Here is a 15,098-nt window from a genome sequence, read left to right on the forward strand (position 1 = left end):
TGGAAGAGGGCATGTGGCTCACTGTGTTGTGGGCCCGCCTCCTGTGTGCTGGGCACGGAGGTGCAGAATCCGGCCTGTGGCATCTCCCCTCCCCAGAGGTACCCAAAAGACAGGGTGTATACCCAGATGGCCAGAGTCTCTGAGAGAAAGTGCGAGGGCGGTCAGATTACAGGAGGAAGGAGTGCTTTTATTGTTAGGTCTATGAGCAGATTTGGGGAGAACAGAATGATGGTGTGGAGTGTGATAAGAGCATTATCCTTCCAGAACGTTATCCAACAGAGGGCCCTGCTCATGGAAAATGACCTGAGCTCCAGGCCGTTCGCTATAGCATGTTTTATAGCAGCCTCAGTTCCGAAGCCCCCCGAACACCCACCAAAATGAGCACTGGTTGAATACATGGGCTATAAAGCAGGATAAGGAAAATAAGTTCTCTTAGTGAACTGACATGGACAGACTGCTGAGAAATACTAAGGAAAAAAAAAAAAACTAGGTGCAAAACAGTATGTAGGATGCTACCATTTTTTTGTCCAAAAAAGCAGGGGAGTGGCACCTGGGTGGCTCAGTCGTTAAGCGTCTGCCTTCGGCTCAGGTCATGATCCCAGGGTCCTGGGATCGAGGCCCGCATCGGGCTCCCTGCTCGGCAGGAAGCCTGCTTCTCTCTCTCCCACTCCCCCTGCTTGTGTTCCCTCTCTCACTGTGTCTCTCTGTCAAATAAATAAATAAAATCTTAAAAAAAAAAAAAAGCAGGGGAGAGTCTCTATGGAATATATGTATTTATATAGGCACAGAAGATGCTAAAACTAGTTATAAGAAACTCTTCCCATTAGTTGTCTCTAGGAAGGGGAGGAAGAGGAAGATCACTATACATCCATTTGAACTTTTTTATTTTGAGGCCAGGTAAATACAGTATCTACGGGGGCTAGTGGAAGGAGGGGGAGAGAGGGTGAGGAGCACTGTGTGGGCTCTAGAATCAGGTGGCGGCATAAGTCCTAGCTTCACCACTTCCCAGCTGTGCAACCTTGCACAAGTCACTCGATCTCTTTAAGGCTCAGTTTCTGCACGAAAGGAGCATGATAATAAGTATGGAAATAGCTCCTGGTAAAACCCACCTGGACTCTTGGGAGGCCGAGGCTGAGTTCAAAAGCACTCAGATGGAAAATGGTGGTTGTAGCTCTTTAACCAGCCAGGACTTCCTACTCTCCAGATCAGCTTCCAAACTTCTTGGAGGGACTACCAGTTCTTCTCCATTCCCATGCCATGCCCCAGACACCCGGCCCAAGGGAGTCCCTGTGCCTCCAGGGTACCAGGTCAGCTGGGTGGGGGTGAGGGGAGGGTCCTGAGTCAAGTGCAATACAATTCTTCCTCCCAGAGGAAACCCCTGCAGACTGGTTGCTGGGCTCTCTGGTAACCGGGTTCAGATCCACTGAGCCCCACATCCCTTCATGCCGGGCTGCAGGCCCTGACTGTTGAAAACAGCAATTCTCGAACACGAGCATGCATCTGAATAGCTGGTGCATGCCAGATTCCTGAGCCCACCCTAGGACCTAGCGTGCCCGCTGAGGATGGAGCTCCAGCCACATCACCGGCGCTCAGTCCCACACCCTTTACACTCCATGTCTCTCCCCAAATCACTCACCTGTCTTCAAGCACGTTCAAACCTTTCCTTCGCCCTCCATGCTTCTGATTTCGAGGATCCCTTCCTCAAGAGAGATTTCCCCAGTTGCCTAAATGAAAGCCCGTCTTGACGGAGGCCACGAAAATACCTCCTCCTCCAGGAAGGCCCTCCGATTTGGGCTTCCTTCCCCTTCCTCCTGGCATCTCAGACCCAGAATTTGCGTCTACCATAGTACCACCAGGGCGTCCTTGAATGAGAAGTATCCTCGATAACGAGGAAAGCTATGACTTGCAAGTGCATGAATGTGGGGTGCTCTGGGTGCTCGGCACCACTCTGTCCCCAGCCCCAGAGACACGTTAGCATCTCCGTTTTATAAAGAAGTGAGGTTCAGGGACATGGGGGTTTGCTCAGGGTGTCCCACCTGATGGGTGCTGAGCTGTGATCCATCCTAGCCTTTCTGGTTGTTTCTGTGTATATGCTGCCCGCCCCCTTGGAGATGCTACACTCTCTAAGGGTGGCCCGCAGTTTCTTCCCCTCCATTAGGACCAGGCATAGTCTGGCCCCTCAGGGAATGCTAATTCTGAGCCCGGGATGGTCCTAAGAAGGAGATGCTGGGGGCAGGGCCCATCCCTGAGGAATCTGTGTGCAGGTGGGGGTGGCAGTGCAGAGGCCAACAGGATGGGTCTGGGTTGGGGCAGAGGGGAGGGGGCGGAGATGAACACCCTCTGAGGGAAAAGACCGTGCGATGGCACAAGACAGGGCAGATACGGTTCCTACCTAGGGGAACTCAGGGAATTAAGGGAATTTGCTGGCAATAGCCAGGCACAGTGCCAGAAGGGAGCAAAAACGGTCTTCCTTTTCCATCTCAACATTTCAGGAGGTTCCTGTGTAAGAAAACTGCATATAGACTCCTCCACGTAGGGACGCACTTTACCACCGATAACACTAAGCTATTCATTGAAGAATTGTCTGGGAAACACTGGGGCAAACTCAATGTCTAGCAACAAGGAACTGGTGAAATCAGTCAGATTTGCATATGATAAAACACTCTCCAGCCCAAGAAAGGAGGAGGAAGTCCTCATTGCTCTGATACGCCACAATCACCAAAATATATTTTAAGCAAAAATGCAATGTGCATAATCAGGGAAATCAAATTTTAAAGTATGATGAGTTATGATTTCACATGTACCCGCCTGGAAATTTAAAAAAACTGTTAATTCCAAGTATTGGCAAGGAAGTGGGGCAAAGGGAACTCTCAAGCATGCTGGCAAGTGTGTGAATTGTCACAAGCACTCTGGAAAACAGTTTGGCATCATCTACTGAAGCTGATGATGTGCATTCCCTAGGAGCCTTCAAATACCCGAGGGAGATCCGAACCCAAGTTCCCACCAACCCCCACCCCCCTAAACATACACACCAGGAAAGAAATGATAAAGAACATTCATAACAGGACTGTTCCTAGAAGCCAAAAATTGGAAACAACCCAAATGTCCTTAAATAGTGCCATGAAAAATTAATGGTGTTCTCTTAATACAATGGAATTCCATACTGAGTGACAATGAACCAAGCACAGCCACACACGTCGGCATAACCGAATCTCAGGATCATAATCATGGGTGGGACAAAAGCAAGTTGCATAAGACCACATGCGTGATATGCTTCCTTCTCTTCAAAATCCAAAAAGAGGAGACAGCGCACCATATTTATTGTGTGCTGACTTAAACATATGGCAGGACTATAAAGAAAAAAAAAGTGCATGATAAGTATAACATTCGGAATAGTATTTGGGGTAAAAGAGGCGGGGGGGGGTGGGAAGGGAGGGCAAAAGAGATTTTTTAAAAGCTCTGCTTCTTTGGGACAGGTGGCAGATACCAGATGGCTTACTGTATTGTGGAGTTTTTTTAAATTTATATATTATTGTATAAGTGCTATTTTTGTATCTGCTCAATATTTAATAAAAACAATTTTTAAAATAAGGCCTAGACCAGTGTGAACAGTATGCTACCACTTGTATAAAAGGGACACACACAATCACATGCACACACACCGGTATTCACGGATCTCTGGAAGGTTACGTGTGTAACTGGCAAAACTGGTTGCCTCTGGTAGGGGAACTGGGAGACTGGGGAGAAGGAGGGAAATCTCCCTGAATTTTTAAAATTTTGAATCCCATAAACCAACTTAAAAATAATAAAGTTCTAAGACAGAGAAACGGGGGGTGGGGGGTGGGGGGGAAGAAAAGGGAGGGTGTGAGGGAAGGAGGAGGAGGGACAGGGGGTGGAGGAGGAGGACTGGCTGGACTCTGGGTGCCAAAATCTTCTGGGTGTGCCCAGGGTCGCACGGGGAGCCAGAAACCCTGCTGGACAGCCCAGGGGAGCCTGTGTCCTCATGCTACAGCTCAGGCCTAGAACCAGGTCACTGTCTCACCCCTAAGGACAGGGCCGGCTTCAAACAGTTGCCCACATCAATTCTGGCTCTGCAATATTTTGTTTCCAAACAAAACTTCCTTGGGTCTCTTTCCCTGACCCTGCCTTCTTATCTTACCTTCACCCCACCGGAGATTCGAACAATTCTTTTGAAGTCGCTTCAGGGTCTTCTGAGCCTTCATCCTCGATGACTCTGAAACGTGCTTCTGCGTCATGAAGGGCAGTCAACAGCAAACAGGCTCTCTCAAGCCCTCTCAACTCCTCCCCTTAAGGACCTCATCGAAACCTGCTTGCACATCCTTAATTTAGAGGTAGCACACTGAGCTACCTCTAAGTCACAGACATGTCCCCAAGGACCCTGACCTGAGAAGTAAAGACACAAAACAGTGGCATCAGCCAGTAAGCAAGGACGGATTTGGACACGGTGTGCAGGAGGTGCCTTCTGCCCTGCTTGCCGACTGGTGTGCTGGCAGCTTGGGTCTGCATAAGAGGTGGCCCTGAAGCTGGCCTCAGTCTCCCTCAGCCCAACCGCCAGGAATAAGGAGTAGAGGGCCAGGGAGGGTTGTGTTACTCTGAACCAAGAGGCATCTTATTTCGCAAAGAGCCAGTGCAGGCATCTGGGTGGCACCGAGAAATGGGTTCCCCAATGGAAAAGCACCTTAGCCAGGTAGTGTTGCATAGCAGGGGAGAAGCCTTACTGTATAACGGAGCTTAGGGGAGGCCAGTCAACAAGCCTGCCTAGAGCAAAGCCCTGGGCCGACAGTGCTAAGTGTTGGTAAGGACATGGAGCGGCCGGACTCCCATACACTGCTGTGGGAGAGCAAACTGTACAACCAATGGAAAATGGGTAGAAACTCCTAAAGCTAAACACATAAACGTTATGCTCAAGCTAAATGCTTAAAGCCAAACCCTGAGCCCTAGCGCTCCTGGGGATATTCTCAAGAGAAAGGGGTGCCGTGTCTACAAATTGGCACGAACAAGAATGTTCGCAGCAGTGTTATTCATGCATGAGAGCCCCACACCGGCAACAACCCGACGCCCACCCACAGAAGAACGGACCAACACCCCGCAGTGTATTTGTACAATAGAAGACTGTTTCAAAGCAAACTAGAGCTATACGCAAAACAGTGATGGGGTTCAGAGACATAACGTTGAATGAAAGAAGCCAGACGCGAAAGAGCACATACTGTATGAGTCCCTTATATGAAGTTCAAGAACAGGCAACACTAATCTATGGCCATAGAAGTCTGGACAGTAGTTACCCTTAGAGAAGGGGGATATTGATTGGGAAGGAGTATGAGGAACTTTCTGGGGCACTGGAAATGTTCTGGACTTTAATCTGGGTGGTGGTTTCATGGGTGGATACACATGTACAAATTCATGGAGATTAAACTTGAGGTTTGTGTACCTTAATTACTCTATGTAAAGTTGTATGTAAAACAACAATAAAAGGGCACCTGGGGGGGTGGCTCAGTCCATTAGGCGTCCGACTCTGGGTGTCGGCTCAGGTCACGATCTCAGGGTCATGAGTGCAAGTCCCATGTGAGGCTCTGTGCTCAGCAAGGAGTCTGCTTGACATTCTCTCTCTTTCTCTCCCTCTGCTCCCCCCCCCATTCGCACATGTGCTTGCTCCCTCTCTCTCTCAAATAAATAAATACATCTTAAAAAAAATAAAACCACAATAAAATTCGAGGTCTAAAGCTCCACTGCTCCTGCGCCCTGGCCTGCCTACCTGGCTGTTGGTCTTGCCCTCAGAACAGTGCTGTGTGTACCTTGGAGTGAGCTTTCATGCCAGGTGCTGGTGGCTGTCCCTGAGGGCAGAGTGGGAACTTCTCAGCTAGAGAAGAAACTGTATAGCCATTGGGGGTGTCCTTCTTCACAGATGTTTGAACACAGGGCAGAATTTGGTCTAAGACTTATTTCCATGGAAATGCACACCCAATAGCAAAGTTCCTGGGATAGAGATATAGAACTCCCATTCAATTGCAACTGCTGGAGACTGCCAATGTGTTAGCAAAAACAAAAACAAAAACAGGGAACAGTTGGCTTGGGCCAGTTCATGACACTCAGCAAATGAAGAAAAGCCAAAGTTAGGCAGGAGAGGTGTTGGGCCCTGTGTTCCGGTCATGCCAAGAACTCCTGCCCTGATGTCAGAACCCACAGCCTCTCGGGGCAGCCGATTACTCAGCTGCCCAGTGCAAGAAACTGAAGGACATGCTCTGTCCAGAAAAAAAACAAGAGACTATAAGGAATTACATGAAAATGGTGGAAATGGTTATTTCTGGGTAGTTTGAATAATCTTATTTTCTCCTTTGCACTTTAAAAAACAAATCCCGAATGAGAGAGCAAACAGCAAATTTTATAATCTTCCATTACCAGCTCAGATAAAATCCCTTGGGGGTCCTTCTGGACCGTGAAGCTAGGGGAGAAGGAACCGTCCCCTGGGTCAGTGCTGAGTTGCCCGTACTACCTCTTCATCCCCCAGAGGAGCCTCTACAAAGCTGAAAGGAAGAGGAAGGAACTTACACACTGCTTCAGGAGCAAGGGCAGTGAGACGGAAACCAGCTCCTTCCAACCAGCCTTACGGGGGCCAAGCAAAGGACACAATGTTCTTTGACATAACAATACAACAACCCTTCTGAGATTTGGGGACAATTAGCTTTTCCTACTCCATGTAGCCTGAGTCCTGGCCCTCTCAAGAATATTAAACTTGTAGAAAATACATACATACATATAGATATATAGGTATGTACATCTCCTTTATTTCCATCCCTAGAGCAATCTGCTACCCTTGAAGGGAAAGGGTGAGCAGAAGGGCACGCCCAAGTGCCAAGGTTGAGTCAGAGACCCCTCCAGCTCCGGCCTAGCAGACACACATCTCTGGCTCTTCTGGCCCACCACACAGTGAGGCAGAAACCTCGGCCCCACCTTTGGGAGAAACCATTTCTCTCCTGCAAAGTCCCCCTGCCCTCACTGGCAGGACGAGATGTTTGCAGTCATCGTCCTGCCGATGCTGTGGGAGGGCCTACAGCCCACCCTCTGGCTCTCTTCAGCACCCCTCCCAGAGCCTGGCAGTCTTACCTCTCATCCCTCTTCTCTCAGAGTCAAAGCTCACAGCCTCGCCAGGTTGGGAGAGTCCATCTGGAAGGCAAATTCACGCTCAAGGATTAATGACAATTAATACATTAACGGAAGTGGCCAAGTTGACGGAGTTTGGCAAATGCCTTTAATTATATTTTTAAACTTGTGAGGAAAACGAAAATTTGTATTTCTAGTCCACATGCTCCAATATCAAGATGTTTTAAGCTTTGGTCTGTGAATTTTAATCACGGTATTGATAAAATTCATTAAGGACACTTCTGCTCACCTTGAGGGCTCTGAATACATGGGCCCGTGGAGAGTAGAAAGTGCTGGGTCCTGGGGTCTTTCTGGTCGGCACTGCCTTTTCCTGCTCTGTGATGTTGAGCACATGTGACCTCCTCTTTCTGTGAAGTGAGTGGGTGGGCCTCGTTGATCCCTAGGACTTGACTTCCTCTGTGGGAGGCCCTCCCCAGCGACCAGACCCCTCTGAAGGCTGTCTCTACCCCCAACCCCAGTCTCCAAATATAAGGGGCTTTCCTCAGGTCTGTCCTTTCCTCCTGTCCTTGGCCACTGTCCTAGCTGCCCTGGTGTGCTCCGGCGCCCCCACATTTCTGTCATGTGCTCCTACCTTCCTCTTGAACTCGGGGCCCAGTCCCATCTGCTTGCTGAGGGTGTTTCTCAGATGTCCTGTGGGCGACACAAACTCATCAAAACTAAGCTCTCCTTCCTCCCCTTCAAACCCACTGCTGATGCCTCCAGCCATGTAGCAACCCTGTCTCCGCACTCTTGCTTTTTGACTCTGACATCTAATTAGCTGCCAAGTTCGTCATGTCCCTTCCCCGTTCAAATCCTCCAATGCTGCACTCATGCCTCGCTCTGGCTTCAGGGTCCTCTCTTAAGTCAGCCTCAGGGAGGCTCAGAGAAGTCGAGTACCATGCTTGAGGTCACACAGCCATTGAGCGACAGGGCTCTTAACCCCATCACACCTTTTTGTTTTCTCAGTGGCCACCAGGCAGATGGGGCGGTGGTTGGTCACTGGAGCGGAGCACCCGCCAGAGCTCCCTGAGCCCCGCCTTTGCCGTGTTGCTTCCTCTCTTTACAATGCCTTCTCCTCTCATCCTCACCTGCTAAAACCCTGCGCCTCTGGTCCTCTTCCCTTTCTGTACAGAATGGTTTTATAGGGTGAGCGTCCCATCTTGCCCTAAATAATGCCTTTGTAATTCAAAACATAAATTTATAAAGAGGGATTTTTAAAGCCCATTTTTTTTTTAGGCTTGAATTAATCGCTTCATTCTTCTGAAAGCTTTTGTTATTCGACCAAATGTGGTGTCTCTCCCAAACTCCTCCCCTCTGTGGGAGCCTCACACCAGCCTCATTCAGAGCTGTCTGCCATGTGTCTCATGAATCCGGTTGTGAGCAGCCTGTGGGCCCGCATCCTGTGGGCCAGAGGTGTGTATCTCTGCACCCCAACATGTAATTCAAGAATTATCAGCACACTGGAGGTACTGTATCAATGTTATATTAAATTAAGCACTTTTATACTCTAGTGACTTAAGTAAGAATTTCAAAGGCCCTGTGGAGGAGGCGATCAGGAGACCCCTGTCCTCCAGTCACACTACTGTGACACTAACTCCCAGCCAAGCTCAGGAGCCAGGCAGGAGCAGAGATAGGACAGGGGACGGGATGGGGAGAAACTGTCCCAGGCCCAGCAACGGAGCAGTTTGTCCCTGGGGACTCTCCCTCTGCTCTTCAAGATGTCCCTTTCCAGAAACGCTGAAGCCATAGCCTGTGAGAGAGGGGGGCTGGTACAGAAAAGGCCAGCACAGCCTTGAGATGCTGTGGAGCCCACAGGAAACTCTTAGCTATATCCCTGTCCCAGGATCCTGCCACCATTACTTGGCTGGCTGTCCTTGGACAAGTCTTCTTTTTTTTTTTTTTTTTTAAGATTTTATTTATTTATTTGAGAGGGAGAGACTGAGAGAGAGAGCACATGAGAGGGGGGAGGGTCGGGAGGGTCAGAGGGAGAAGCAGACTCCCTGCCGAGCAGGGAGCCTGATGCGGGACTCGATCCAGGGACTCCAGGATCACGACCTGAGCCGAAGGCAGTCGCTTAACCAACTGAGCCACCCAGGCGCCCCTGGACAAGTCTTTTTTAATCTTGCTGGTCTGTTTGGTCATCTGCAAAATGAAGACCAGATAGGCGCTAGGATCCCTTCCAGCTAGGCCCAAGTTAGGCCTGTGTGTCCCAGCTATCTATAGAATGGGGACGGCAACAATGACAGAGGAGACATAAGCATCCTCTAGTCTCAGATTTGGCAAGCTTGATAAACAAGTGCCAGAGACATGGGGTTACTTCTCCTGCCACATGAGGAACAGATGCTCCCAAAGGAAAAGGGCCACCGGAAGGCTGAGCCATGGGCAGGTAGGCTGGACCTTCTACAGAATCGAGAGGCTGGTGCTGTTTGGGAGGGAAACAATGTCGGAGCCCATCCTCACACCCAACCCAGGGGTCCAAGAGACAGAGCCCTTTCCAGCTGGGAGCCTGCAACAGCTAGACAACCCATTCTTTTTTTTTTTTTTTAAAGATTTTATTTATTTGAGAGAGAATGAGAGACAGAGAGCACGAGAGGGAAGAGGGTCAGAGGGAGAAGCAGACCCCCCAGCTGAGCAGGGAGCCCGATGCGGGACTCGATCCCGGGACTCCAGGATCATGACCTGAGCCGAAGGCAGTTGCTTAATCAACTGAGCCACCCAGGCACCCTAGACAACCCATTCTTAATGGCTCCTGCTTTTTGAGGAGGGGGTGGGCTATAGGAATTAGGAAGAGAGAGATGGACCCCCACTGATGACAACAAATAGCACAGCAATTGCTGCCCATTAGAACATTTATTTCTCAGAGAGAAAATAAGTTTCAGACAGTCATGTTATAGTAGGTAAAATTAACTTTTGTATTCTTTACAAGCATAGATTTTTCTGTTTATTACCTCTCTTATACCATCTGTTATAAACAATTCTAGAAAGCAAATAAAATCACTTTCTACAATAAATAGAGCATCGTGTGCTTCACAGCAGACGCGACTGAGACACATAGGCCCCATGCCACAGCAGGATCTGAGCCGCTTCCCGTTCTAAAAGAGCAGTTTTAAAAATGAGACTCAGAGAGAGACTGAAAGAGTCAAGGAGACTGGAAAAAAAAGAGACTAAGAAAGAGAAGGTGTTGGGGGGGAAGAAAGAGATAGACACAGAGAGAGAAAGAGAGAGAAAGCCCCGAGATCTTACAACACAGGTTGAGACAAAGGTCACAGAGTCCACAGCTGACCGACTACCTGGGGAGAGGGGGACGCATTGGCTCCTTTAAATAAACCACACTGTGTGCATTTAAAATACTCAGCCACACAACGGAGGACTCAAGTAATGGAAACTATAGGCCTGAATAATTTAGAACAGTATTTTACAATTATATACACCATGTCCTTCCCTAGCCATATGCTGTACTGTATTTTTATTATTGTACAAAATCCAAAACCCCATCCTTTATGTTATAGAGAGTTTCGTTGGTTCCCTTTTAAACTCTGGCTCGTATCCCAAATGTATAAGAAGTTGTGGTGGTTGGTTGGTTGTATTTTTAAAAAGTCGAGTGTGTAAAAATGGCAGTGATCTCCCCAGTGACTTTGTTTTGTCCAAAACTCCCCTATGAAAAATTTAAAACAATTAAAAAGAACGTCAGGTTAAAAATCAACATGGCGATCAGTGGCCTGCGACCTGGCCCTGCGACTTTGGTGCTTAAGAGGTGAAAAGAATCATCCAGAGAACAGACATTGAAGCCTCTGAAAGTTGTGTTGGTCAGTCAGCATTCCCCGTTCACAGTTTTTTTTTTTTCCTTCCATTTTTGAGAAGGTGAAGGTGGGGAAGGGGGTTGAAAGGAGGAGAGGGAAGGGGACAGAGGGTGTGAAACAAAAGCGTGCTGTCCCCTGGAGTTTGGGAGCGGGAGCAGCAGAGGCTGGGCAGGGCAGAGCACAGGCAGGAGCGGCTGGACTGCGGGCACCACCATCCGTAGCAGCGAAGAGTGAAGCCCACAAAGATAGGAGGGGTGAGCAGCAGACCCAGCTGAAGAGCATGGCTGCACCCCATAGCCCTCGACATCCAAGCGGATGGATGGACACTCGCCCAACCAGCCTGGTCTGACACGAGCCCGCCAAGCCTCAGCCCGCCACTTGGCACACAGGGAGAGAGCCAGAGGGGCCCTGCCTCCATTCAAGGGGCAAGCTTTCACAGCCTGCCCTTAGCTGTGTGTCTGCAGCAAATCTGGGGTGGGGGGAGATGTGCTGGTGGAGGGGTCACCCGAATGGTAGGCTGTCCTCTGTCCTGGGCCCTGAGGAGTCAGGCGGAGGCACCCACCTAGCATAGCAGCTGGCCTCAAACGGAATGAGACATAAAAAGAAAAAAAGACCAGTTTGGTGATGGTTTCTGTCCATTTGGCACAAAAGGAAAGGAAAGGAACGTGGGAAAAAGAAAAGACGGCACTGGTGCAGAAGATGGGACAGGGAAGAGATATGAGAATGGGTGATGGAGGGGAGAGAGGGTGAGTTCCGTGAGCTTCCCCGCGGGACCCTCGTGTATCCACAGCACCTCTGGGGTCAATGTCAGAGCCTCGCTTGCCCTGAGGTGTAGTTAGCTGGGAGTGGGGAGGAGGGGGCCAGGCACACCTTTGAGAAAGAGCCTAGGACCTCTTGCCTTCTGGACTCAGGTCCATCTTCTTGGCCGGGCCTAAGCCTCACAGCTATTTCTACTTGTAACTGGTTCTTCAGTGGACTAGCCCCCGAGCGAGCTCAGGTGGGAGTTTTTGGCACACAGCAGGCCTACCAGGGGAACCACACAGTTGGTCAAAAACTGGGGCCTTGCCCGTGGGGAGGACACAGCCCAGTCCCTGGCCTGCCATGGAAGGGGGAAGCTGCCGGCCATACGACTGGCTGGGGCAGGAAGAGGCCTCTGTGCCTCATGGGACAGAGGCAGGGCAGGCGGACGCAGGCCGGGCCCTGCCCTTACAGGTAGCTGGAGGTGACGAAGGAGTGGGGCCCCCGGACCCGGCTCAAGTGGATCATTGCGCGGTCGTAAGCCACCTGCACCGACTTTCGGATGCTGGTCTTGCGGCCTTCCAGCATCTTGAGCTTGTCTACGGTGTCTTCCACACCCAGGGGCAGCACTTTGTCCCTTGGAAGCCACTGCCTAAAATACAAGCACAGTAAGAGGCCTGGGCTGTGGTGGGTCGCATGAGGGGGCTCCTCTGGGCCCATTTGCCAGGACAAGCAAAGCCAGGGGAGGGGATACAGCAGGAGGAGACAGACTGGGACACCCCAGGCAGGAGGCCCCAAGGGACCTGTTTTGTAGCCATGCCCTTCCCTGAGCCCCACAGCACTCACTCTGCTTAGAGGGCCGTCAGGACCTGGGAGCCAAGAGAGGCCCATGTTAGCATTAGCCCTCACCCTGCCTTGGGGCATCAGGAAGCTATGGCTAGGAACTGGGGCTGATACCAGGAATCAATGATTCCTTGGTGGTGCCCACACCTGGTGTGTGTTTTATTTTTTAAATCCCCAGGTGAATCTAACATACGGCTAAAAGCTAGCCTTTGGAGCCAGATCTTGGTTTGTATCCCAGTTCTGGCTATGGGGTCTTGGCTTTCCGAGCCTCAGCTTCCTCAGCTGCAAAATGGATTGGAGGGGATTGGTGAAGATTTAATGAGGATTAAATGAGATTATGTATGTAAATCAATTTGCATAAGGGCACGGAGTAGACAATAAATGGTAGCTATTATTATTTGGACTAGTTAGCCCTACCTCCTCATTCTATAGAAGCAGAGGTGAAAGAAGTCTCCTGCTGCGAAGAGAAACTTTGAAGGGCAAGTAAGTCCTTTGCCATGGACCCCGCACTGCCCAGAACCACCCCACCTCCACATCCCCCCAACCCGAGGACTAAGATACACATGCCCACAGCCACAGGGAGGCTCTCAGCTGAGTCCTCTCCAGGAATCACCTTCCACCAAGGGAGCTACCTGGCCCAAGGTGACCCCCCCACCCCCACCCGGGGGCAGCCAGCATTCAATGACTAGTTAACACGAGGGTACAGAGGCACAGACCCAATTCCTGACATCACTAACAAGCCCCCCAGCTCCAGAGCTTCCCTGAGGATTAGCAGAGGCCTCTGTAGCAAGTGTGACGCGTTCAACAGGTCCCTCTGCCCAGCCCTGCATCGCTCAGCAAGCCTCCTGATAGAAATCTCCATCTTGGTGTTTTCCAGGGAATCCGATCTGAGACACTTCTCAGTTACTATTAAAGTGTCAGGGGCAGGCCAGCTGCTGGTAATGCCTCACCTTACCTGGGTGAAGGCAGGGTCACGGAGTCCACAGCCCCTCTGCGGACCTCCCCAGCATGGCAGTGTGTGCACAGCCTCCCAGTCAGGCCCCTCAGCCCACACCCTGATGCAATCTCCTGGCGGTAGCACCCACTCACCAGGTGCGCTTGTTGTCAAAGAAGAGGACAAGGAAGAGCTTCTCTCCAGCCTCGGCCTGTTTCTGCTCTCCCAGCTTCAGCACATCCAGCGGGGGGACAGGGATGGGGACACCATTGTGCAGGAGGCCCTCCCGGGGCATCTTGGGATCGATGATCTGAAGGCAGGAAAGGAGACAGCACTTAGCTGCGGGTGGAGGGGGTGAGCAGAGCATACTGTGCCAGGACTCCCTGCTGAACTGCCCCCCACCAACCTATGCAGGGCCTTAGCCAGGCCCACAACCAAGTGATGAAGGGGGCTGACCTCTTCTGTGACCCCCCGAGGACCCCAAAATGGAAGTCTTGGCTCTCCTTTCCCAGTTCATTGGCCTAATCCTCCAGCCCTGCCCAATCAATTCTTCCGATGAGGGAGCTTGCTCCACGAACCTTTGGGGCCCAGAGCTGAAAGAGAAGCAATGTGAATCCAGTATGGGGGGGGGTCAGAATTGAGGGGGTATCTGTGATGTCCAGGCCAGATTGGCAAATTCCTTCTTCCCAACGTCCCATAGAGGAAGGGAGTGGAGGCCATTTTTTTCCCTTGTCAATTTCCCTTTAAAACCTCTGCAATTCACTTCAAAGGCTCTGGGGCCTTCCTAGACACCATGGCTATGAAGGAGGTTCTGTATCAGCAGCAGGGCCCATCTCTTTGGTTCTACCTACCACAGCCCCTGGTTACACACTACTTTCCTGTCTGACTGTAATCTTCCTGCTGTGTGCACTAGGTATATTTGTGGACACCTCCATGTAAGATCAGAAAGAAGCTGTAAGACTGAACTCGGAGGGTTGCTGGAGAGGGGAGAATGATATGGCTGGAAAGAAGGGCCACTGGAATTAATGCTCGAGGCTGCAAGCTCTACAGGGCAGGGGCTCAGCAAAATGCCCGGTGGCATTGACAACCGTGATCTCTAGCTCTAGGAAGCACTGACAAAGTGACCAAAGCTCCTAGTTATTCACACATCGCCATCTCATTTCATCTTCTTGCTGATGCCGAGAAGTCTGCTACAGCTATCAGGTGACAGAGGAAAGCACCAAGCACAGGAGGACATGGCTGGCTGTGGCCACGGTGGCTTGAGCCTCTGCTGCCTGCTGCCCTCCATAGCCCCCGTTTCCAAAGTAGTGGGGTGATCATCTCTGTGTGCTAAGGCCAGAGGGGCTTGGAAATGTACTGAGGAAGCAGCTTTCTCCAGAGATGAACAATCTTAGTTTCTATACCCTGTCCCAGGGGGCCTGTTCTCATAATAAACTGCTCTGGCTGTTTACCTTTGGGTATCTGCCAGCTTCCCTACTTCCCTCTCGAGATAAGCAGCTGAAAGCAGGTGTTCTGGTTCAGCGTTTGCTCTAAGGAAGAACCACCCCTACCCTGACCCCAGCTGTGTAATTTGGTCAAAACTCTTATCTCCCAGCCTGTCTGTCCCCGCTGGGACTGAAGCTAAC

The 15,098-nt window shown here is 50.6% G+C and overlaps 1 protein-coding gene across 1 annotated transcript in view; it reads right to left on the minus strand.

Annotated features, from left to right (window-relative positions):
- Positions 1-9,988: 9,988 nt before the first annotated feature.
- Positions 9,989-15,098, minus strand: part of BRPF3 (bromodomain and PHD finger containing 3) — a 31,373-nt gene continuing 26,263 nt past the window's right edge. The window contains exons 11-12 of the mRNA XM_021684678.2: positions 13,629-13,783; positions 9,989-12,348 (exon numbers count right to left, since the gene is read on the minus strand). Of these exons, the coding sequence (XP_021540353.1) occupies positions 12,165-12,348; positions 13,629-13,783 (339 nt within the window). The 3' untranslated portion in view covers positions 9,989-12,164. The remainder of the gene's footprint in view (positions 12,349-13,628; positions 13,784-15,098) is intronic.

This window comes from Neomonachus schauinslandi, chromosome 8 (genome assembly GCF_002201575.2).
Source record: "Neomonachus schauinslandi chromosome 8, ASM220157v2, whole genome shotgun sequence".
NCBI lineage: Eukaryota > Metazoa > Chordata > Mammalia > Carnivora > Phocidae > Neomonachus > Neomonachus schauinslandi.